Source organism: Sceloporus undulatus, chromosome 1 (assembly GCF_019175285.1).
Source record: "Sceloporus undulatus isolate JIND9_A2432 ecotype Alabama chromosome 1, SceUnd_v1.1, whole genome shotgun sequence".
Classification (NCBI taxonomy): Eukaryota; Metazoa; Chordata; class Lepidosauria; order Squamata; family Phrynosomatidae; genus Sceloporus; species Sceloporus undulatus.
Genome location: NC_056522.1, coordinates 161,802,200 through 161,827,016, shown reverse-complemented (window position 1 = coordinate 161,827,016; position 24,817 = coordinate 161,802,200). Strand labels below are relative to the sequence as shown.

General features: G+C 41.3%; 1 protein-coding gene across 12 annotated transcripts in view; it reads right to left on the bottom strand.

Annotated features, from left to right (window-relative positions):
* Positions 1-24,817, bottom strand: part of UNC80 (unc-80 homolog, NALCN channel complex subunit) — a 158,805-nt gene that overhangs the window by 65,945 nt on the left and 68,043 nt on the right. For 8 of the 12 annotated variants that reach the window (XM_042437336.1, XM_042437378.1, XM_042437344.1 and 5 more), the window contains exons 25-34: positions 23,005-23,138; positions 21,360-21,525; positions 12,916-13,119; positions 11,295-11,395; positions 9,454-9,651; positions 6,600-6,707; positions 3,549-3,687; positions 2,678-2,859; positions 2,172-2,303; positions 1,740-1,926 (exon numbers count right to left, since the gene is read on the bottom strand). In XM_042437336.1, coding sequence (XP_042293270.1) covers positions 1,740-1,926; positions 2,172-2,303; positions 2,678-2,859; positions 3,549-3,687; positions 6,600-6,707; positions 9,454-9,651; positions 11,295-11,395; positions 12,916-13,119; positions 21,360-21,525; positions 23,005-23,138 — 1,551 coding nt within the window. The remainder of the gene's footprint in view (positions 1-1,739; positions 1,927-2,171; positions 2,304-2,677; positions 2,860-3,548; positions 3,688-6,599; positions 6,708-9,453; positions 9,652-11,294; positions 11,396-12,915; positions 13,120-21,359; positions 21,526-23,004; positions 23,139-24,817) is intronic. The other 4 variants (XM_042437413.1, XM_042437423.1, XM_042437431.1 and 1 more) reach the window with 2 other exon arrangements.

The following is a 24,817-nucleotide window of genomic DNA, read 5'->3' as shown; positions in this document are numbered from 1 at the left end:
TGCCCCCAGGCTCTGGAACTCCTTTCCCAGAAAGGTTAGTCAGACAGCCTCCTTGCTCTCTTTCTGCAGACAGGTGAAGACTTTTCTGTTTCTACAGAAAGAGAATTGAGGATTAAGGAAATTATCAGACAAGGGGAAAAAGCCAAGAATAAAAGGCATACTCTTGGGGAAGTTGCACAATCGCACTGAAGATTTTCAGACACAACACGCTTATCCAGGACTTAACCCATAAAGATCCAGGAATGCTCTAGCAACAAACCATTCATGGGGAAGTCCTAGGAATAGTTTGTTGACAGAGCATTCCTGGATCTTCATGAGTTAAATCCTGAATGAGTGCAACATCGTCTGAAAATCTTCAGTGCAAGCTAGGAGTATGCCTTTGCCGGGGAGTATGACTTTCTTCCCAATTTTCCTGTCTGATAATCTCCAACCACCACAAGGATGGCCCCAAGTAACACCTAAACAAGATGCTAAACATTCTATCTCTCATTTTATTATTTCATTTTTAATGATTTGTGTTTTTAGCTGGTTTTAATTTAATAATAATAATAGTTTGTGGGTCCCAAGAGGTTGATGCTACAAGCATGGAAGTTTTAGTCTTCTCTTACTTTTGGCAACAGGCAGACAGAATGACAGAATTCAGTGTAGAAGAAGTTATCTCTTATATGGGCCAAAACAATATAAAATTATTCACAGCTTTAAAAGTAAAGAAATAAATAGCAGCCAAGGCACATATCCAGACTGGGTGCAAAGGGTTAGAGAAAGGAAGAATTAATTCTTTTCACCCTGTTGCAAACCCAATCCAGGACAGGGGCTGCAGCTGCTGTTTGTATTGATACAGAAATTTCCATTTGAGCTCTTCTGAATGTCTTTTACCCTTCTGTTTTGCCCTTCCTGTTTAATTTTGCCCTTGTCTTGCAGTGCCAATACTACCACAATTACATGTGCCATAGCTTCTTACATATAGGGAGCCATGGGTAACTCACCCCCTTGCTATAGACACCTAACACTTGATGACAATTGTCATATATTACCATAATTCAACGGTGAAAATCACCCAGCCCTTGAAATACTGTTTGATTAGCAGCAGTTCTCATTGGCCATGCTGGCTAGGGCTGATGATATTCCAGCAACATCTGGTGTGCATTATGATTGCTGCCCTACATACTAATGACTGAATTTTCATCCATTTTCAACCAGCAAGGATTTTTGTTGTGGTGGTGTGCCTTCAAGTCATATCTGACTTATGGCAGGAGTTCTTGGCAAAATTTGTTCAGAGAGGGTTTGGCCTTGGCTCTGAGGCTGAGAGAATGTGTCTTGCCCAAGAATACTCAGTGGGTTTCCCTGGCCAAACCCTGGTCTCCCAGTGTCTGAGTTCAATACTTAAACCACTACACCATGCTAGCTCAAGAATTTTTACTGTCCATATTATATTAGGCAAAAAAATCTTCCAAGATTTTTTAAATTAAGGGAAGCATTGAAATAAAGGAGCAGAGGTATGAAAGTCCTTTTTTTCTTTGACTGCTCTCATTCTTTTTCACAGACAACACCAATTAATTATGTTTACAGTAATTAAGCGCTGCTGCCAGTCATTGAAAGAGTACCTGCTCTCTTTTGTAACTATATATCGCCATAGGAATTGGAAACAAAATCATGAGTACTCTACATTCATGATATTGCCTCCCTAGAGCTATGGCTTTATCAGCCTCTGAGAGATGATTCCGGTGTCTAGAGCGCACCTTCCTCCTCCTGTTCTGCGTTTGGGGAACAGCTGGGCTCATAACAAGCTTCCTGGGTGATTGGGATGGCGGTGATCAGACTAGCTTCTCGGCCCAGACGTTTTTTCTCTTCTTCTTGCTGCAGGTTCTTCAGAATGTGCTCTGCACGCTGATGAGAGCGTGACACTGCCCGGGCTGAAAATGACTTCTGTAATAATAATAATAATAATAATTGTATGATGGAGTTGATCCAAGCTTTGTAGATCATGGTTTCTTTAAGTTGTGTACAAAATGTTGCAATGAATTAGAAAGAGATTGTGAGTGTTCCAGTGGAATGTATAGTCCGTGGAACTCAAAATGGCACCAGCAATTGAACCTTTGTAAAATAAGGCTGTAAAATAAAACTTTATAAACTAAGATTGCCTGCTGCAAAAAGTTTTATTTTTAACTTACAGATTGATCTTCATTAATAGGGTCCTGTACACTTCCACCGCACTGTGGCACCCATGGAGGGTCAAACATGGGAACAGAGGGCATTCCCAGTACTGGGGACGGCAGGGTGAAATTTATGCTAGGTGGAGGAATCTAGGAAAACATACCAAGACAAAAGAACATATACGCAGGTGGTAAATCTAGCAGCAGAAGATCTGTTCAACTGTATCAAAGAACATATTTTTAAGGAAAGGGAAAATTTTCCAGCGTCCACTGTCTGTAAACTGGGGTATCACCCAATGAAATGGCTGCTGGATGAGTGAAAGAAGGTGTCATGCCCCTTTCTTGCTTGCCCAGTAGCTGTGGCAGTCCCTTCCATTTGGACTTTGTTGTGGTTGCAGCCATGCTGGAACACAAACAGACCTGAGGCAGTCACCATACCAGGTGATACCAATCCCCAGTATAGGGTTCAACTGATATTCTGGTACCATTATTATAAATCTATGTCAGACAGTGCTTTAATTTACCTTAAAGATCTGTTGAGCCCCTTCTTCCATCCTAGGCCAGACTTGGTATCTAAATCTCCAGAGGGTATGGAACTTGAGTATTGCATTCAACCTTTGCACTGCCTCAGGATGATTAAATTCAGACATCAGCATATCTGACACTGCCTCAGGCACTTTCACAGCACACAGAAGAAACATGGCAGCTGCAAGGAGAAAATATTTCATGAGCAGATACATTTCATAACCTAGAAAAACAATTACTACATCATTTAAAAGCATCAGTGGAGAATATGGGGTGGAAGCACACCTTTTATTCATCCATTGAGTATAGTATGATCCCTGTATTAATGGGAAACTGTTCTTATGACAGCTATGGATAAAGGAAACCATGGTTCACAGCAAACACTATATTTCCTGTAGAAGTTGACCACAGAATCATACTGGAGGACCTCCAGATGTCTAGAGAGACCCTAGGCATGTAGAAGGGCAACCCTAAGACAAGATTTTCTTCTCTCTTTTTTTCCTTTCTCTCTTTTTCTTCTTTGCTTCTTTATTTTTTCCTTTGTTTTTGCTCCTTTATTTTCACCATTTTTTTCCATCCTGTGGCTGCTTTATTCATTTTATTGCACTATGTTAATTCAGTCTTTATTAAAGTTCCATTTATTTTATGCAATCCAATTTTCACTCCTTTCCTATTGAGGCTGTTCTGTGAGAAAACACAGCTAGGGAGTGGGAGAACAGTGGATTGGTGGATCACAATGCTTTCTCCAACTGGAGGTCCATGGGGTTTATTTATTTCTTTGGTGTACTGGAACATTGTTGTATGTAACTGAGATCACTTCTGAAAGTAAATAATTTTTTAAAAAAGAAAGAAAAGATATCACATTCTTACCTGCTGCACCAGCCATGTGCTCATCCATACTAAGCAGCAGCTCCCATGCTGCAGGCTGGACGTCCCCATACATCTCTTCGGTGAGGATGGGAGCTGCCTTGATTAACAGTGATAAAGGTGCTGGAGACAAACTCATCACCTACACAAAATCAAATCATGTTCATTAAAAGTAAAACACTTATATCCTAGTCACGTACATGTTTATGCTGAGGTAAATGCTCCTGAGTTTAGTGTGGCTTACATACTACTAGTAAGTTCACTTAACACTGCAGCCATGCTCATTCAGCCTTGATTACACCTGAGTAAGTGTATTTAAGCGTTTAAAGTAAATGTTACAACAAAGTAAATCAGGTGACAGTCTCAGGATACTTAATGAGGACATACCTTCCTATACAGGATTACATAGTAAGCATAGATAATTGGCGCATGTTTCAAAAACTAGCCAATAGAGGGTTTTCCTCATCTGCTATGAAGGGGTCATATTCTGAATTTTCTGGCACGGTGAAAAAGTTCAGTTTTTACAAAAGAAAGAAAGACAATCTTCAACATAGGCAGAACTCTTTGGATGTGTCCAGGAATTTTATCGCACCCATTTTTGTCTCCATTAGAGGTATAGAAAGTGGGCGCTCCTGTGCGTGCGTGGCCTGTCAAAAACGGATTTTACTGCACACCAAAGCGTCCTCCAAAAGGCTCCATTCTGTCCCCCGGCACCAAACTGTCCCACTTCAGTGCTGATGGGTGCCATTTTGCTCGGACTTCTGACCAGAACATTTCATGCGCCTCACACTGAAGCGGGATGGCTTGGCGCCGGGGGATGGAACAGGGCCTTTTTGAGGACGGTTTGGCATGTGGTAAAATCCGTTTTTGACAGGTCGTGCGCGCACGCACGCACACACAAACATCCACTTTCCATACCTGTAACGGAGATAAAAATGGGTGCAATAAAGTTCCAGATGAGACATTTATTCCACAACTGCCTGTCTCAGTCACAGCATTTTATGGGAGGTCCAGATGAAGACATCTTCCACCTGTAACTGCCCTATGCTTTCTTACTCTCTTTTCCACTATTTTTTTCTTATTAAACTATATTTATGGGAAGCAGAATGAATAGATCCTAGTGCTTTTTAAACAACAATACTAAAAGCTCTCAGTCTGGAAGCATACTAAACACAACAGCAACCAAAGGACAGTAGGCACCATGTGTGTTTCAGTGGACACCATCTAAAAATCAAACATTTGAATTAGAAATACACATTTCATTTGCAACATGAAATCCTTTCATAACAACAGATTATGCATATATAGCTGATTAAACAGCCATAATTATGATCAAATTTAATGTATTCATTAGTAAGATTAATATTTTAATAATATCAGTTAACAAAATAAACATCAATGATTAACAGATATGCTTTGCCAAATGGAGGCAAGATAGTGATTGTGTAATAAGGAAGAGTATTTCCAGTGAAGTGCCACCAGAAGTTAGGAGCTGGGAAGAACTAAATTTGGTCCACATTGTTAAATTGGGCCAGATTAGTTCAGATTCCCTGAACTAATATATGTAACACAGTACCATTTTCTTTCTCACTATGGACTTCTCCAAACTTTGCATAGACAAAGATACATGTATATTAGAGAAATTGTGTATGAAAATAGAAGTAGCTGGCATATTACACAAGTTCATATAACATGGCTTCAAATGTCAGAAAAAAACATGTGTTTTCTCTATGCATTTTCTAGGTTCTCCAGTGTGATTCTGTGGTAAGCTTTTACTAGAAGTTGATCATAGCATTGCAGTGGAGGACACAGGGATTCTTAGAGAGAACACTTCTCAAGGCATTTTTTGGTCCTTTAGTGAAACTCTATGGTCAACTTAAGACTCAAGCACACCATAGAATCATGCTGGAGGATATGGAAAATGCCTAGAGAAAATACTTTGTCATTCATTTCAGGTAAGAGAAATAGGAGTTCAGATTTTACACAATTACTATGTAAAGGCCCAAGAATGGATCACCTACATAATACACAAGCCACCAACCAGAAATGCAAAATTTGTGCTATCTTTTAAAAAAAATATCCATAGATGGAGTGGACTTATGATTCAGTAATGGGGAATTGACATGTAATAAAAGCAGACTAAATTTTGCTAACTAGGGCAAGGCAGGATCTAAAATTTAGTAGGGGAGTGTTGCTCAGTGACAGAACACATGTTTTGCATGCAGATGGTCCCAGTTTCAACTCCCGGTATATCAATATATCACAATATAAGTAGGGAGCCTCAAAAAAAAATTCTGCAGTGCCTAGGAAAGACAGTAGAAAAGTAGAAGGCTTTCATGACTGGAATCCATAGTTTTTTGCGGGGTTTTTGGACTATGTGGTTATGTTCTGGAAGGGTTTATTCCTGACATTTCATTGGCATCTTCAGAGAATGCTGGCATGGGAGTGAATGGGTGCGTGTGTGTGTGTGTGTGTGTGTATATACATATACATACTGTGTGGCCCTTGGTTGAGAGAAAGTGATTTAATTGTTAATCTGTGTGTTGATCTGTTGCTGAATGGCAAGGCCTCAGGCTGAGGATCTATTTAAATACTGATCCTCAGCCTGTCTTTTGGGAAATCCCCCTGACCCTGTGTGTGTGTGTGTGTGTGTGTGTGTGTGTGTGTGTGTGTGTATCCCCCAATCTCTCCCATGCCATCATTCTCTGAAGATGCCTGCCAGCCACAGACACACCCAAAAAACGAAATTGTAGAGAAGGCTTTAGAGAAACACTAGAGAAACTCTAACACTTTGGAGAAACTCTGCAAAGCTAGTCAGTAGAAAGCACCTTGATGTGATCATGGAAACCCAAGGTATATTTACATCAAACATCATACAGTCAGTGCAAATTTTGTACAACAGCAAATGTGGATCCCTTAATCTAAAGAAGCCAGAAAAATAATTTATAGCCCAGTCTTCCCTAACACTATACCAGTGAGGACAAATACATTAAAGATCAAAATGATTAAATCTGCTAGTACATTATTTCAGTAGCTAACAGAAGTCTTCATTACCTGATGCCTGATGTATTTCAGCATTCCAGAGTCCTTCTTTCCTTCAAGGTTGGTATCCATCACTCTTTTCTTAAGAGAAGGTGTTCTCAAGCATGACTTGTCTGAACACTGAAAGAAAATTAGATTTGTTTTGAGACAATATTCTCAGAATTTGAGCAGAAAGTACTGAGAATCAGAATAACCCAAAACATCCCCCTTATCCCAAGCTCATAATCAAATGTTTCCATAGGCATCATATAAAGTTTGAAAACCTTCCTAAAATGGTTCATTGGGAACTTGCCATGAAGCTCCATTCTTGGAAGGAGAAAGAGACATTTAGGAATGGGTTAACCTCTTCTGCAGTCCAAGCAAGGGAAGGGATCACGTGAAACGTCATGAATAAACTCCTCCAGAACATGGCCACATAGCCCAAAACCCCCACAAAAAACTGTAGAGAAGGCTTTAGAAAAACACTTCAGAGAAACTATAACTTTGAGAAGCTAGTCAATAGATTTGATCATGGAAACCCAAAGTATATTTACATCAGACATCACACAGGCAGTGCAAATTTTGCACAAGTAAAAGTGTGGATCCCTTAATTGTGTGTAACTCTAAGCCTTACATACAGTTTCATACAAAAGCCAGAGACAGAATGAAGGAAAATAATACTGCCAGATATAAAAGGAACCTTGCCACCGTTAAAGGTGGGGTTGGCTGACTACTTTTCTTTGGGTTCTTCATAGTAAATCCCAAATGTACCATTCTCTGGCCCTGGAGAAGGAGCCATCTAGGAATGGGACTTACCCAACTTCTTGCCTATTTCGGGAGGGAAAGGTGATAATAAAAGAAACTGCAGAATTTTTTTAGGATGAGACCACTTGTTGAAGGATCCACTTGCCAAAAGAAGCCCTTGCAGATATCCAGCTTATAATGTCTACTGAAGTTGGATGAATTATTCCAAATAGCAGCCCTACATATTAGTTCTAAGGGTATGTCATAGAGAACTCTACTGAAGTGGCTATGGACCAGGTGCAACATGCTGTATCACATTGTGGCCTGGGAATACCAAGAGGTTCATAAATCATAAATATGACTGCCTTAAGTCACTTAGTGAGATAGTGGCTATCCCCCCTCAATGATGTGAGAAGAAAAGAGAAAAGAAAGCTTCTGACATCCTGAACAACCTAGTGCTCCTAATGTAAATTTCTAAGGTTATGTAGACATCCAGTTTATATCATTCCTTTTTCAGGGAATATATGAGATGTGCTTGAGCCAGCATGGTGTAGTGGACCAAGACACTGGGAGACCAGGGTCTGAATCCCCACTCAGTCATAAAAACCTACTGAGTGACCTTGGGCAAGTCACACCCCTCTGATATGACAGAAGGGACAGAATTCTATATGTATGAAAGCCTTTATGAAATTTCTGTATAATGTCTTAACAGACACCATGGAAAGTACAGTGGGCCCTTGTTATCCGCTGGGGTTTGGTTCCAGGACACCCCCACCCCCCCGTGGATAATAAAATCCATGGATGCTCAAGTCCCATTCAATCCAATGGCATAACAAAATGGTGTCTCTTATATAAAATGGAAAATTAAGGTTTGCTATTTGGAATTTATGCTTTTTCTGAATCTTTTCAAGCCGTGGATGCTTGAATCCATGGATAGAAAATCTGTGGGTAAGGAAGGCTGACTGTATGAAAAATCATGATGATGACGATGATGATGATGGTGGTGGTGGTGGTGATGATGGATATATGACTAAATTATACTGATTAGGATGGTAATATTCCTGCATGAGTTAATTATCAGAAATATTGTTTGAATCAAGGTTTGTTGAAGAGAAAAAGAAAGATAAAGTATGTAAGTATATTTAAGTATAAAATCTTAATGGCCATGTGATGTAATTCAGTGAATGTACAATGCCTCACGTGTAATGTGATGTTCAGTGATACACGTTCAGTGCCCAGACATTGACATGTCTATGTTTCTACCCCAGGGGAATGTATATATTTTTATATCTATGAATGCATATAAGGAATAGCCTAGAGATGATGAACAAAGAGCCTGCTCATTATTCTGTGTTAATATCATGAGATTCCAATAATTAGGAATGCTTAAATGAAATGCTGATTTAAACTCTGTCTATCTGGTTTTAACCGCTATCACAAATTGGGCACTCAGGTGGCAGAAGAGAACCCTAGAAAGAATCTAGATTAGAGGCCAAATGGGAAGCTCAATTTCTCGTTTTAAAGAGATAGGTGTGTGGAACCATGCTGCTGTTTCACTGGATTACAGGTTTCATGCACCCAAAGCCCATGCGGTAGAGGGGTCAGAAGAGGCCAAAATGGTGGTCTTGCTAACAGAGGCCATGGAAGACGATACTCCTCCACACCCTCTTCTGAAACCAGCTTGATATTGGTTGATTGTCAGAGGGACAGGTTTGAATAATGGGAATCCACATCAATCTCAGCTCCCTCAGCTTCTTCTGGATTCATGGCTAAGCTTGGCTAGCCAAGAAAACAGAGGAGGAGCCTGATTTAGAACTATCTGTTGAAAAGATTTATAATTCAGTCATGCAATCACTTGCCTTCGTTGGGTGGCAGAAGAGGTTAACTCACTCCTGGATGACCCCTTTTCCACTGGCACAGAATGTACTACCAACTCACCCTCCCCAATTTACTACACATCGGACAGGTGAGCTATCCAAACTTGTTTAAATAACTTTCCTGTATAGACAAGGGCAAACCACCTGTGAAATCTTGCCATTGAAACCCTATGAAAGGAGGCATCTCCATTAGTTGGAAATGACCTGAAGGCACACAACAAGAACAATTGTAAAGAAGATACGAAGTGTCTCATTGACTGTCTTACCTCTTTCTGCTTTTTGCCCCTAGATACACCATTCACTGCACTGTTTTCTTTGAGTGAATCCACAGTGTCTCCATATAGGAGTTTGATGGCTCGAACAAGGCGCGCACAGGAACGGCTGTGGTGAAGGTAACAATGTGGGTGGCAGTAATCAATGTGGCTACAGATAAAACTCTGCTGATTGCAGAGAAGGATCATCACCTGAAAACATAAAGCATACCAGAATTTTCAGTAGCTGTGTAGAGCTAGTTTGTGCTGAGAAAACTGCAAGAAATCATTCAACATATCTATCCAAAAAGAGACATAAATTCAGATTAGATCACTACACAAAGACTAGGAAGTAGACACGTGTTTTACAGATGTTGACACACAGAACTAATCCTCTTTACAGTATGTACTAAAAGCGATGGATGATAACAGTGTAACCTTGGAAGTACACAATGCTGAAATACTGGACCAGTTCCCTTCTAAGTTTGCTCACTTCAGGGCATCCCCTTAGCTAGCCAGCATGAACTTCCACAGTGCCTCCAAAGACTGTAGCAGAGGTAGAAGAACCACTTCCCATTCATTGTTCATAATGACACAGTTGTAGGATCAAGCCTTGTAAGGTCAAGAACTGAACACAAGGCAATATTGATCAGCTGAGACCCTCAAGGCCAGTGCACACGCACCGCTGAGGATACTACTATTGCAGCTTTTCTGCTCAAGCTGGGGAGGAGGGTGAGGTTGCTTGACAGGGTTCCCCAGAGTGGGATACAAAAAGCCAAGGCAGGTTACAACCAAGCACTGGATGAAGAACACAGAGCTGGGTGTAGTGACAGACCTTTGAGTTGCTCTATCAAACTCATCCTTGAAGGCTGGTTGTACCCCCCCCCCGTGTTTTGGAGGCATTGAAACAGAAGTTGGATGGGCATCTTTCAGGAGCGCTTTAGTTTTGTAGTCCTGCATGATGGGGGGTTGGACTGGATGGCCCTTTGGCCCTTCCAACTTTTTCGATGACCCTAATATTTCTGTTGGGGCTGAGGATTTCTGGATTCTAACAGAGGTTCTGTGGTAGCTGTCCCCAGGGCAAGCTCTCTGGAGTCAAGCCACATGAGGGGGAGGATAGAGGAGAGGAAATGTTTTCGGTTTTGCCCTGGCCCTCTTCTCTCCCCTTCCTAAAGATTTTTTTGCAGGTCTCCATTTGTGGCCCTAGTAGGAAGAAGTGAGTGGAGTGCACAAAGAAGGAAATACCCAACACCTAACTGCAGTGAAATGGCCACAAATTTTCTGGCTACAGCTGAAGCACATGACAAAGATTCAACCAGTGGACAAGCTAACAGTGAGGGATGGCTGGAATCAGTGGCGTCTTGAACCAAGGCGTCACCTGGTGCAGGGGGTTAGGCTTTGGGGAGCAGGGCTTCAGGAGGCAGGGCCAAAAGAACTCACTCTCACCTCACTGCTTGTTGCAGCTTTACACGTGTGGCTTTACGTACATGCAACACTTCAGGCAAGCGGTAGGGAGGTGTGGGAGGCAGCCAGCCAGGTGTCACCCCTCTTCCGGGGTGTTACCCAGTGTGGTCTGCACCCCCTGCATCACCCAGTGATGCTACTGGCCTGAATCCCCATTGTATTGGCTGAGAGAAAACGTTGGGATATCAGTCTGAAGGACTCCATTTTGAAATAGGCCACTACATTTTTTCCCTGTCACTTGGGAGTAAAGCTGGCCTGGCAGCTCCTAGTCTGAACATGTACCTGAAAGCTGTCATACCCACATCTAAGATTCCTTAAGGAGAGGTTGTAGAATAGGATGGAATAGGCACACAAGCCCCATTTTGATCCCCTTGCTGATAAACTCTACTTACATGTAGCCAAGACATATTGCGATGATAGTTCTCTTCTGTGCCAGTGCTGCTCAGCACTTCAGGTTCTATACTGGGTTCGCTTGCACTCCAAGGGCTCCCTTCTTAAAAAGAAAAAAAAGACACACCCAAAAGTAGTTGTCTTCTGAGGCATTTAAATCTAAGGCATATGCTTGTAAACCAGACCAGTTTATTTAAGCAGATGAATGTTACCCCCGCCTGTCCTGGAGGGTGCACAAAATGGAATGCCATCAGTGCACTGGCCCAATGGGTCAAATAACTTGAGAAAGAAGTATGACTATGCTAAAGTGGTTCTGCTCACTCCTATCCCATTCTGCCCTTCTTCCATGCCCCTGATGATCATCTGGACTGGTAATTACAAGCATAATTCATAACCATTATTAGGACAAGCATCGGGGATAAACATTGCCCCCATTCAAGGAAAAGGGGAAGGAAAGTAAGTGAAAGGAAAACTCTTGCATCATCAAGATGCTGCAAATTGTTGGTTTCAGTGATCTGCATTGACTGGGCTCTGTGGTTAAAAAAAGGAAAGAAAAGGATCAAGTGTTAAGTCTTGTGATAGGAGCTGCCACAAGCAGACTACAGCCTTGTTCAGTCCCATTAGAGGATTCCAAAATGTCTGGGGATCAAAGGGGGAAAAATCCTGCCAAACAGCTGTGAACAAAGGCAGGGGAGTGCTCTCTCTGACCCGGGAGTTTCCTGCATGCATTTATTGCCAATGGGCCTTCCAATGTGACAGACCTTTAGCACAGAATTTGCCTACCGGAAGTGGTGACATTCAGACTGCAAGCCTACACAGTGTACTCTATATTGTATACACACTGACCTGGAAGTAAGTCCGTATGAATTCAGTGGGACTTACTTCTGAGTAGACATGTATAGGATTGTGGTTTAAAACAGGCAGAGCTGACTTCCAATTAATTCTTCCTCAGCTGTCTTTTCAAGATGCACCCAGCGAAATTCTAGTTTCTCCAAAGTAGAGAAAGAGCATGGGCAATGCCACTGAGACCACAGGGTTAAAGAGGTTCAAGTTAAGGATTCAACTGCTCCTGACTTTTTCTGCAATAGGACTCTATAGGGACTAATATTCTGGAGATTCACAAGCACACATACACTTATATCTCATATAAAGCAAAATATGTACATACTGTATATAGAATTATTAATACACAGTACATAATATTGATATGAGATATGTATATATATCTATATATTATACCATATATATTATATGTCATAGATATATAATATACAATATTTGTATATATACTTTCCTAAGCATGACATGCATTTGGTTGGTAGTCAGAAAAATGTCTATCTACTGAGTTCATGCACCAAACACTGGGATCTTAAGAACTTAGCATCCTTTGAGTGGAACGGAACTGACTACCTAGTAAGAGCAAGGGCCAGGTTCCAACTCTGTCCTTGCCAGGTATTAGATCATGCAAAAAAAGGGTGAGTTTCCTCTTTCAGCTCAGACCACTGGACGTCTGCTAGCCTACCAGCCCTTTTCCTCCTTTCCTAGGTCTGCTCAGGTTGCTTCCAGGGTCAAGATGCTGCCTCATCATCCCGCTCCCTTTTGAGCCCAGCTCATCTATGTTACCTATGTCAGTGACAGTGTCCCTGCTGTGGGACAGCTGCAGCTCCTCATTCTCAGACTCTGAATCCTGACGTGATAACTTGGTGCTCTTTAGGCTGCCGGCCCGGCGAATGCTGGACAGGGAACCCCCTTTCTTCACCCGGAAACTGCGGGTTCCTTTAATCTGGAGCAAGCGGGAGCCTCCTATCCTGATCTTCCTGCTGGGAACTGTATTAAAAGAATAAAAGAGGACTTTTCCCCCTTAATTCCCCCATTTAGAAATATTATAATTATTTATCTTATATAAATATATAATATACCTAGCCCACCCTCCCTCCCCATCCTGCATTGCAGAGTCTTTCCTTTCTCTCAAGGAAGACCAGCAAGAGACTCCTCCAAAGCCAACGCCAATGCAGCTCTATCAATCATCCAGCCAGGGATGCCTTCAATAAAGTTGTGACATGTTTCTTGCCTGTTACTCAGGTTTTTATTACTCTTTGATTCAGCCATTAGTATTGCAAAAACACTGTGTAAGAGGCACTGTTGCAACCCCAGGGCTAAACCACACAAGCTAGAATTTGGTGCAGACAGACTGTTCCAGATTTATTCAGGAGCAAGCTGACAAAGGCTGTTTTCTTTCTGTCTTTGACACTTAAGGGATTTGCCATCACATCTACACAGGCTGCTGGCTACCAGTGGCTGAGTTGCAAATTATAAACAAGGCCTCAGGGGCAAAACTATCCTCCTGCTAGCCCAACATTGTTCAAATCTTGTTACAGGGGTCACAGTGTTCAATCATGCCACATTCATGATTGTAAGTAGGCAGCCTGCTTGCTTATGCCAGGCACCTACTTGGTTTATCCAGTTTGGACATTACCTTTGCATAAATCGTCGTCTTTGTACATTAAACTTCACCAGAATTGTACAGATAAAGCAACAATATGTTGTCCCACATCTTCACACAGGTCAGCTGCTTTCAGGCACTAAAGACATCTTTGGATGCTGGGTGTGCTGTTGATTTTTTTTTTATGAGCACGAAAATATGGAATGGTTTGAAGCACCAATCACTGGCATGTTGCTCTCCACTCAGCTCTACGGCAGTACATGGCATTATGCAAGTCCAAATGTTGCAACACTCAGTTATACATCTACTTAAAAGTGAACATACTGCACAGATGTGATGTAGGTAAATGACAGCTGTCACTTTTCAAAGGGGCAGAGAAAAGTGCAGCATTATGAAGTGAAATATCTTAATTTCAGCTAGAAAAGAGCTCTGATATAGTCCTTCCCATTTTTACAGATTTATAGTTTTCCATGCACAGCATTAATTGACCTTAAACATGGTTATACTGCACACCCTTCTTTTGTACTTTAAATAGAAAAAAGTTTGTTAGTTCAATAAACCCTGGCTGATCATTACAAATATATCAATAGGTTATGCTAGGAACAGAAAAGTGATATCAACATGAAAGCAAAAAAATATGTTTTTGAACATTGGCCACGTTAATCTACAGAACCACATACACAAAAAGGAAATGTGGCACCTACATGCATGCTGGTTAATAATGAGTGAGCCATCTTTTGCTCCTATCACATTGGCCACAAAAGAGATTGACCCACATCCTGAAAACATGAAAGCAGCATAGAAAATCCAAATCGAGCATTCTTTTGAGCATTTAAGCCCATTCCCTTTGAAGATATTTTTAAATCCAGAAGTTTAGTAATATTGTTACTGGGGATACATTTATTTATTTATTTATTTATTTATTTATTTATTTAAATACTGATTTAAATAAATACACATTAATGTATTTGAATATTTATTTATTAATTGATTTATCTAATCAATGGCATCCTATTAGGCTTAGAGTGCCACAAATCCGTATGCATTGTATACAGCACTGTATGCATTATACATTGCACACAGCAAGGGAAACCTCTGGCCAAAGGCAGTCAAGAAATTTACTTGCAAATACAGTACAGAAGATTCTAAATTCAGAGGTGTAACAAGGGGAGACAAGGGGGGCAGTATGCCCCATGTGGAAGCAATAACGGTACCCATGCTTGCTTATCACTTTTTCAACTGGTTTTAAAATGTACCAAATTTTTGCTCTCATTTCTAACCTTTACTTTCAAAACAAAACAAGGAACATGGTTACGGAGCAAAGTATCTACAGCACTGTCAGCTCGGGCAGGGCTTCATGAGGTGCTGCTGCTCAGCATGGATGACAAAGGCTCAGCTAGGCTGAGCAGAGGAAGCAGAAGAGGCAAGGAGGAAGGTGGCAACTAAGCAAGGGCAGCACCTTGCCAGGCGGAGGAAAAAGAAACTGCAAAGATGTGAAGGAAAGCAGCAACTCAGTCCTTGGCAATGTGTTGTTGCCAATCCATGGCTGAAGTGATGTTACTGCTCCCTCCTCCTCCTAGAAGAGGCCTGTGCCGGCTGCAAGAAAGGCAGCCACCACTGCCACCAGCACTGTGGTCCTCCCTTGACTTAGCACAAGTTATATGGGGCTCCTCCCTACCAGCACAGGAGTAGCTCTGAGCTGGGGAACAACAGCAGTGCCTAGGCTGCTCCTGTCTTGCCTCACACACCATAGGAGGAGGGGGGGGGGAATAAAATGGAGATGTGAGATCTGGACAGTTAAGAAAGAAGATAGGAAGAAAATCAATTCATTTGAGATGTGCTGGAGAAGAGTGTTGAGGATCCCATGGATAGCCAAAAAGACAATCAAATGGGTCCTAGAGCAGATCAAGCCAGAAATCTCCCTGGAAGCCAAGATGACTAAACTGAGACTGTCATACTCTGGCCACATCATGAGAAGGCACAATTCACTGGAAAAAACAATAATGCTAGGAAAGGTGAAGTAGATAGAGAGGAAGGCTGCATGCTAGATGGATGGACTCTATTAAGGAGGTCAAGGGTATGAGTTTACAGGAACGAAGCAGAGCAGTAGAGGACAGAGGTTCTTGGAGATGTCTCATCCACAGGGTTGCCATTGGTCAAAATTGACTTGAGGGCAGTTAACAACAACAACAAAATGGCTACAGATGTAACTATAGCTGCCACTAGTATAACGGTGGGGAAAGATACGGTTGAGATGAAGGAGCCATCTCTGGAGCATTTGTGATTACTGCCAGAAGAGCAAAAGGGGCTTTGGTAATGTCGAGAGGAGCAATTTGATGATCAGGCCTTGCAGTAAATGCACAGCTGAGAGGGGGGACTAGCTTCCCATCAAACTCGCCTGTTCAGTTGCCCGTGTCTCTAGAACTACCAATGCAGATTGCCCAGCAATACTGTCTTCATGCTCCTTCCTCTCCTCTCCTGAACCTTGGACAACCTAGGGTTGCATTTGGTCTGGGAGGCTGATGGAAGGCTTGCAAGAGACCAAAAAGAATACAAAAGTCTTGAAGAAGACAGGTGGAGATGCTGTCAGAGTAAATTGCCTTGGTAATCTAACAGCAATCATGAGCAATAAACATTGAGAAAGCCTGGAATCTGAGATGATGGGGCAACAGAAAAGCAGGATAATGAAAAAGCAGCTGAGAAGATGAGAAGATAGATAAGAAAGCATGGGTGCCTCACCCAAACCAGGGTATGATGTTGCTAAGGGGCAAGTCACTGTCTTCCTCTTCATCTCTGCCCACATCTTCCACTCAGCCTACTTGAGCCTTTGCCAACCATGCAAGCTGGTGGTGTTTTTGCCTGAGCCCTGCCTGCCCCATGCCACTCTCATATAGGCAATTAGGTGGGCAAGGAGTGACAGCTGGTACTTGGACATGGCTTAGAAGGAGGGGGTGACATATACTGACATGTGGCACCTCTCCCGCATCAACCTCTCTCCAATATTATAAAAAAAGTGTGCCTCATAAGCTAGATATGGCACTGCCTATATTCAAGCCAGTCATATTTTAGCACCCTTTCCTCCAAAAGCCAGAGTTACAAAAGATATCTGCCTGAATCCTACCAGTCTAGGATTTGAGCTTGATGGAACAGCAGTCCAAATCCGTGTACACAAGGTACTCATCTATCTAGATCTGAGTGCTACATTTGTGATATAAACTTACATTTTACCATGTCAAAAACAAATTAGCAAATTAGCAATACATTATTGTTTATGATACAGAATTCAGTACTTTTTCTGTTGTGGTTGTTGTATTGTTGTTGTATGCCTTCACATTATTTCCAACCCAATGCAAACATATCAAGCTATTTTCATGGCAAGATTTGCTTGAGGGGGGCATTTTCCTTCTTCTGAGTGTGATTTGCCCAAGGTCACCCAGTGGGTTTCCATGGTTGAGTTGGGGGATTTGAACCTGGTCTCCAGAGTCTTAGTTCAGCACTCAAAACACTATACCACACTACTTTTCTAGTAGATAATAATTTGCCTGTTGAATCATTATCATGATGGCTCCTATAATGCTTAAGTGCCAATTCACATATGGAATCTTTGCTGAGACCCTTGAGAACTGATAAGAATCATAAAAAAATGGCTTCCTAACAGGCCAGTTCTTCAAAGAGTCTGCAGGAGAGCTACTTTAGTCTACTGCTCATCCATACAAGTCATCTTCACTGGCTCTCAGACATGGAAGGGACTCATAAGGGTCATTTCAAGTATGCAAAATAATGTAAATAATACAGAGACATTACACCACTCCTGAGGTTAGTGTAGCTGCACTGAAGAGTTCTAATTAAGTGTTTGAAGAAACAACGATTCTGCAGGCATTGGAGATTATTTAATATATGCAAATAACATACACCCGGGGCACCTGGAGTTCTTTTTCTTGCTTTAATTGGGGATGTCTAATCATGCTAGGATGTCACCAGTTTCTATTAAAACGGAACACAAAGCTGAAACATACAGCTCTGTGGAGAGAAGCTGACTTCACCAAAATCAGAAATCTGTAAGCCAACCTTTCACAACAAGTTATATCTAATCAATTAACAAGTGAACAGATTGAGTTGCCATTGAAAACAAATTAAAGGTGAATAAGACAAATGCATCATTCACTGAAGCAGAAAAGGATTTCTTTGGCCCCATACAGACAGGCCAAAATAAAGCTGCTTCGGGTCACTTTGGAGGTATGCTGTTTAAATGATGCATGCGTCCTAAGAGTCTGGAAGCTGTGTTGGCACTGTGTTGTCTTAGGATGCATGCATCTTTTAAACAGCATACCTTCAAAGTGACTCGAAGCAGCTTTATTTTGGCCTGTCTGTATGGACCCAAAGTCACTTTCAATAAGTCATCTTTGCAAAATCTATTGTATTGAGTCCTGGCTCAGGGACAGTAAAACCAGAGGGACATTCCCCTAGGTGCAGCTGTGCAGAGGAAGTGACATCTGGTTCAGGATGGCCAAATTGGTCAAGCACTGTTTTGTGGTGATGGAATCTCACAGCTGCGGGAGGTCAGAAATGGACCACGGGGTTTGCCACGGATCATGACTGGGAAGCAGCACTTTCTGAGTAGGAATGGGCCAGAACAGACAGGTCAGAATAAAACTGCTTTGGGTCACTTTGGAGGTATGCTGTTCAAATGATGCATGCGTCCTAAGAAACCCGAAGCTACACCAAAGCCATGCTCTAGTCTTAAGGACTGGAATGAAGCTTTGGCACAGCTTCTGGTCTCTCAAGATGCATGTTATTTAAACAGCATACCTCCAAAGTGACCCGAAGCAGCTTTATTTTGGCCTGTCTGTTCTGGCTCAATATTACTTCTGCAGCTGCATCTATGGGAATACTCAACATGGAAAGATGAAGATGGAAAAACTAACTCTGATAGTGACAACTAGCCATGTAGGCCAGGTCCACATGGGCCAGAATACTCTGGGGACAACACAGACTATTCTGGCCCCAGAGCTGCTCTGACATCCCTGTTACCTGACACCCCCCTTTGTGACTCTGGGTGGCTGTTTGCATATGCATCCCATTGTGCTGCCCTGTGCCACAGTGATGGTGGCAAGTCACTCAATCTAAAGTTAAAATGAGGTACCCAGCTTGGATCATGGCTGGGTGCCTCATTTTAACCTCAGAGCAAGTGCCTTGCCACCATGGTATTGGCACTGGGCAGCACAGCAGGATGCATGATAAACAGCCACTTGGCATTGCAACAGGGGGCTCCACATTTTCCAGGAAGATGCACAGCAAATGTGTTTTTATCTTTAAAAAAATGTTTTACAGGGGATATATGGTGGATTCAGTGCTGAACTGGCTGGACATCACCCAGACAATTTGCATCAGAACTAGGGATTGGTCTCTACATCATCCAGACTCATCGCCACATGAATGGGGGAGGATATTTTATTTGGCCTGTGCAGACAGGGCCTTAAAAGCAGATTTCATTGGGTCCTGCTCCCAGAGAAATGTGTTACAATGCTAAAGCAGGCCTGTCCACCTTTTGCGTCAACAAGTGAACAAAACCTCACCAGTCTTGCAAGGAAGGGGCTCAATAAAGCTCTTGTTTCTATAATTTTAATGCAAGAAGTCAGTGGTTAATGAGGACTTCTGGTGGAGACCTTGGAACATTTCTCTTTCTTACTTTAGCTGTGACATCCAGGCAGGGAACGAGAGAGGTGACGATGGAAAATGGAGGTGAAAAATAAGGAGAACAAGAGGAGTTTTTTTTAAAGAAGAAGTAGTAGTAGTAAAAATGGAAGAAAATAAATCTAGCTCTCAAACAGCAAAAAGATTAGAGGATAAGGTTTGTTAAGACTAAAAGAAGCAAGAAAAATCTGACCTGAACTAATATAAAGGAAAGAACTGGAATAGGATGCTGGCGTCTGTGCAATAAATGAAGTCATTTCAGCTGCATGACCCTTGCCTTGCCTGGGTAGTAATAGGAGATGATGTATGCATGAATGTGTTTTCTGCATACAGAGAACAGCAAGTTTATCAGCATCTCTGTTGGCTACTATATGTGGCTTGCAGGCTGCAAGTGTTCCCATGCTTCAGACGCTGTGAAGGCGTAGACTAAAATAAGATTTAGGTTTGAATTTCATGTTCCTAAGTGCAGTCCTGAACTCATGGAGGTTTTCCTAAGCGGAGTCCTTATTTCTTCATCCTGGTCAGGATGAAGAACAGTCAGTTGGCTATTCTGTACATCTAGCTTTAAAGTGCAAAGAAGGAAAAAGATATGACAACAAAGATATGATAACTGCAGAAATAATGAAGTTTGACGCTGTTTTAACTGCTGTGGTTCAGTGCTATGGAGTCCTGGGATTTGTAGTTTGTTCTGGTACCTGAGTTTTCTGACAGAGAAAGCTAAATATTGCACAAAACGGCAAATTCCAGAATGCCATAGCACTGAGCCATGACAGTCAAAATGGTGTCAAGCTGCATTATTTATGCAGTACAGATTAGACCAAAGATAGAAAGGCAAATATTCAAGCAGAGTCTAACTAGGAGGGGTAATTTTTCAGATAACCGCATAGCACATAGGATCAACTAAATAATACAGACTATATGGTTGGATTTATACTTCATCGTGATATCATAACTCACAAAAAACACCTCACAACCTAATTTTCCTTTAAAATCTGTATAATATACTGCGATTTCTATACTGTCCTTCACTTATTTCTATAATAACAATATAGTAATTTCTATGCTGTCCTTTATCTATCCTTTACCTAATTTCTATACTGTGACTAAAAACAACATTCTATGTAATATTCCAATAACTTAGGCCACTATTTACTATCTTTGGACATTTTAAGTAGCTGTTGGGTCTATTTTGTATTGTAACACTTGAACCATAAAACAGAATGAGAATCTGGGTGATTATCACTGGTTTGGTTTGGGTTTGGTTTTTTGCATGAGATGGCATTACAGTGTCAGCAAAGTATTAATGCAATGGTCTCTTACCAAATTTGCCTGTAATCCTGTGCCCACATAAGTTATTTTATTTGCTACAAAAGCCATTGGGATTTCAGGATCTTTAGACATGCACGGGATCGCTCCTTTTGGTTCAAATGGAAATCTATATTCCTTCAAAAAGGGTCACAGTTAATTTGGAAGGATCTCTTTTTAAATATCAAATTTCAGATTATCACTATAAAATCAATTGTTATTTTGGGTTTGAGGGACTAAGTCTAAACCCAGTTGCTGAGAAGTTCCTCTAAAATGTAGTTGGAATCATGTGATCCATGTTGAACTGTTGTCCCTGCATTCCTCACAGTTGGATATGCTGGCTAGGGTTCATGAGAGCTGCAGTCCACAATATCTGGAAGGCCACATGGTTCTCATCCTTCTCTAAAATGGAACCTTACCTCCAGGCAAGCATACTTAGGTTAGTAGTGCCAAAAATCCTTTTTACATTTAGAACATCCAACTGTGGATAGAGACTAGAGATCATTCAGCTGTGTGGCTATACATCTTCCTGCTTCTTAATACTTTTTTTTTGTAGTTAGAACACAAACTTGGGTGTCAAATATAGATCTTGGAAAAAGTTAAAAGCTAATAGTACGCAACAAACCTTTCTTCTCTTCGCAACCCATGTCAGATTTCAGGGTATGACTGCTGCTGTGCAAGGAATCTTTTGAATCTTCGTTTTCATCCAGAACCCCAGCAAAACTGATCTTCCTCTCATACCTGTGCCGATCCATCTCAGGGTCCAAACGTAACCTGCAGCTTTCCAGATCCTATAACATCATGAGAAGCACAGATGTGTGTGACCAGCAGAGCCACTATTTTTTCATATAATGTAGGGACAACTTACGTTTCAGACAAAAATGAAAGGGAATTGGGAATTTTGTCACTTGCATTTATATACCAATCCTTCCATATCAACTCTGAGAAGTAGGTTGGTCTGAGTGGTGACTGATTTTATTGTTAGTCTCCTTTATTTAATTTGATCTGATGATGTTTTAATTACTTTTTATGCTTATTAATCGCTTCTAAACATTTTAATTAAGTGGCTTTTGAGGGCCTGTTGTAAACATGATGTTAGAAAAACAATGGCTATAACACAGTGTCTTCCAGTGAGTTTTATATTGAAGGACATATCTGAGTCTAGGGCAGTTCCAAGTTTAACATATTGTGTAGAACAACATACAGCTTCTTGGTTTAGCTCTGATAATTGAAGCATCAGAGAGCCATTTTCAGTCTTTTGTTTTGTTTTATATATTTTTAAAAAACCATAACAGCCTTGCTGGGTGAAACCTATGAAATCAATAGATGCCTATGAGAAGCACTGCCAAAATAAAGCTGCTTTGGGTCTCTTTGGAGGTATGCTGTTTAAATGATGCATGCATCCTAAGAATCTGGAAGCTGCACTAAAGCTGCCCTCCAGTGCTTAGGAATGGAGTGTGGCTTTGACGCAACCTCCAGACTCTTAGGACCCATGCATCATTTAAACAGCATACTTCCAAAGAGACCCGAAGCAGCTTTATTTTGGCAGTCTGTAACAGGCCTTAGAGACACAGAATGGACAATAGCTTTCTTCTACTGTTGTATCCCAGCAACTGATATTGAAAGGCAGGCTGCCTCTGATAACAGAATCAGTATATATTTGGATGACTACCAACCAGCTACCAACTAAATTTGTTGCTGTCACTGCATCTTGTGATAGCAACTTCTGTGATACAACTGGGTGCTTTATAAGGAAGTAATTCCTTTTGTCTCAAGCATTCTACCACCCAGTCTTGCTGGATGACTGGATTGTAGTATTACAAGAGAGGAAAACCTTTCTCAGTGATCAGTCCTTTTGTAACACTGTCATTTTTTCTTTTTTGCATCTCTGTCAGATGTGCTTCCAAGTTGCCTGCTGACTTGTAGCAGCCCCATGAATTTCATAGGGTTTTCTTAGGCAATGAACAATCAGAAGTGGTTGGCCAGTTCCTTCCTCTGAAATCTAGTGCCTATAGCACCTGGTATTCATTGGCAGTCTCCCATCCAAGTACTAATTGGGTTGATGCTGCTTAGCTTCCAAGATCAAATCTATTTTTTTCTAGTTATAAAAGCTCAAGTCACTCTCCTGATCTCTTATCAAATTCATCCATATTTTCCTCCACGCATCATTTTCTCACTCCATCCATCTCACTCTAGTTCTAATATTTATGCTATTTTAAACTCTTCTCCATCCCAGTCTTTCTCAGATTACATTTCTGTCATTCACTCACCACAAGTGGTTCTGTGCGTGGCCTGGGCATGTAGGGAAAAGTCTCTCGAAGGAATGTGGTGATCTCCAGGAGCAGCTGACATGCTGCCATCTTCAGGGCAAAAGGGCAGCAACATTTGGTGGGGTTCACAGTACCTAAGTGGGGACAATATATGGGCATATTATTAACAGAAGGAGCAGTAGTGGAAATAATTAGATCAAAGAACAAATGGACATCACCACACATGGGACACAACATAAACTGCATATGGAACACAATGGCCTCTTTAGGTTATTCTTCTTCATTTCCCAACACTGTGATTTACACACAGATCTTTTTAAAAACTCATACGTTTTTTCTGTAGCATATAGCCGTTCAAAACAGTAAGACTAAGATGTTCTCATATGTAACTCTTCTATGAAAAGCTACATATTAATAGAGATGACACCAATTTGCTTAAAATTTGTTCACCTCACATTGAGGTTCTAGTCTAGAAATGACAAATAGGTGTGTATGGCTTTCTCTCAAAGTTTTCCCTCCATCCCACCAAAAGCAATCTCTGATAAGTGAGAGCAGGAGCAAAGGAATAGAAGAGAGTAGAAATGCTTCATCTTTTCCTCCCTAGACAATTTCCCACTCACAGTCTCCATTCCTACTGTTTCCCCCATGTGTGAAAGGTATCATTTCCTATGTGAAGTCGAAGGCTTTCATGGCTGGCATCTATAGTTTTTGTGGGTTTTTGGGGTTATGTGGCCATGTTCTTTAAGAGTTTATTCCTGACGTTTCACCAGCATCTATGGCTGGCCTCTTCATGAAATAATTCACTGAACAGGAAATTGACCTAGCACACACACATATTACAACAGTATCCAACACCCCAACCTCAAGAGGGCTTTTTTAGCCAGTTTATCACATGTCCTTTTGGGTTTCCAGCCAGCATCACACTGCGTTCCAATACAATAACTCCTTCCACCATTCATATTGTTTTCTATTCACCTTGGCTTTAGGTATTATCTTTCTTTCTGCCATTCTCTCCAGGTGAGCATAGTTAATAGTGAAATTGACATCTCATCCGTATACCCATACATTTTGCATTTCTATGGCTATTCACACATACAACCAGTTCATTCATAGCTATAAAGGTCTGTTCCTACACACTTCAGCTCCATGCATCTGATGAAACAGACTTAATCTATGAAAGTTTATGCTACCAATTTCTTTCTTTCAGTCAGTCTTAAAGGTGATGTAAGTTACCTTTTCAAACTACTGTCAGTTTATCTGAGAGTTTGAAATAATAACTTTGCCGTGCTTTTTTATAATTTTAAAGTATTTGTGATTGTTTGCCATAAATATCAATTAATACTGAGGGAAACCTCTTTTATACTTCACATTCCTCAGTACTTTTAACTTGATTCTTTGTATAAAATGATTAACTTGTCTACTTAAAGGAGAGATGTGGTGATATGGGGGGCATTAGATCCCTATTTGACACTCACTGTGTTTACAGATTTTCCCTTTGAACTGCCATACTGTTCCTACTACAGTGTGGTGTTCATAAAGAAGTGATGGGTTTATTGGATTATTGCTGCTTAATTTGCAGAGACATAGCAGCTATCATCGAGCCCTGGTGGCGCAGTGGTTAAATGCCTGTACTGCAGCCATTCACTCAAAACCACAAGGTTGCGAGTTCAAGACCAGCAAAAGGGCCCAAGCTCGACTCAGGCTTGCATCCTTCCGAGGTCGCTAAAATGAGTACCCAGACTGTTGGGGGCAAATTAGCTTACTTACTGTTCACCGCTAAGATCTTTGGAATAGTGGTATATAAATAAAACAA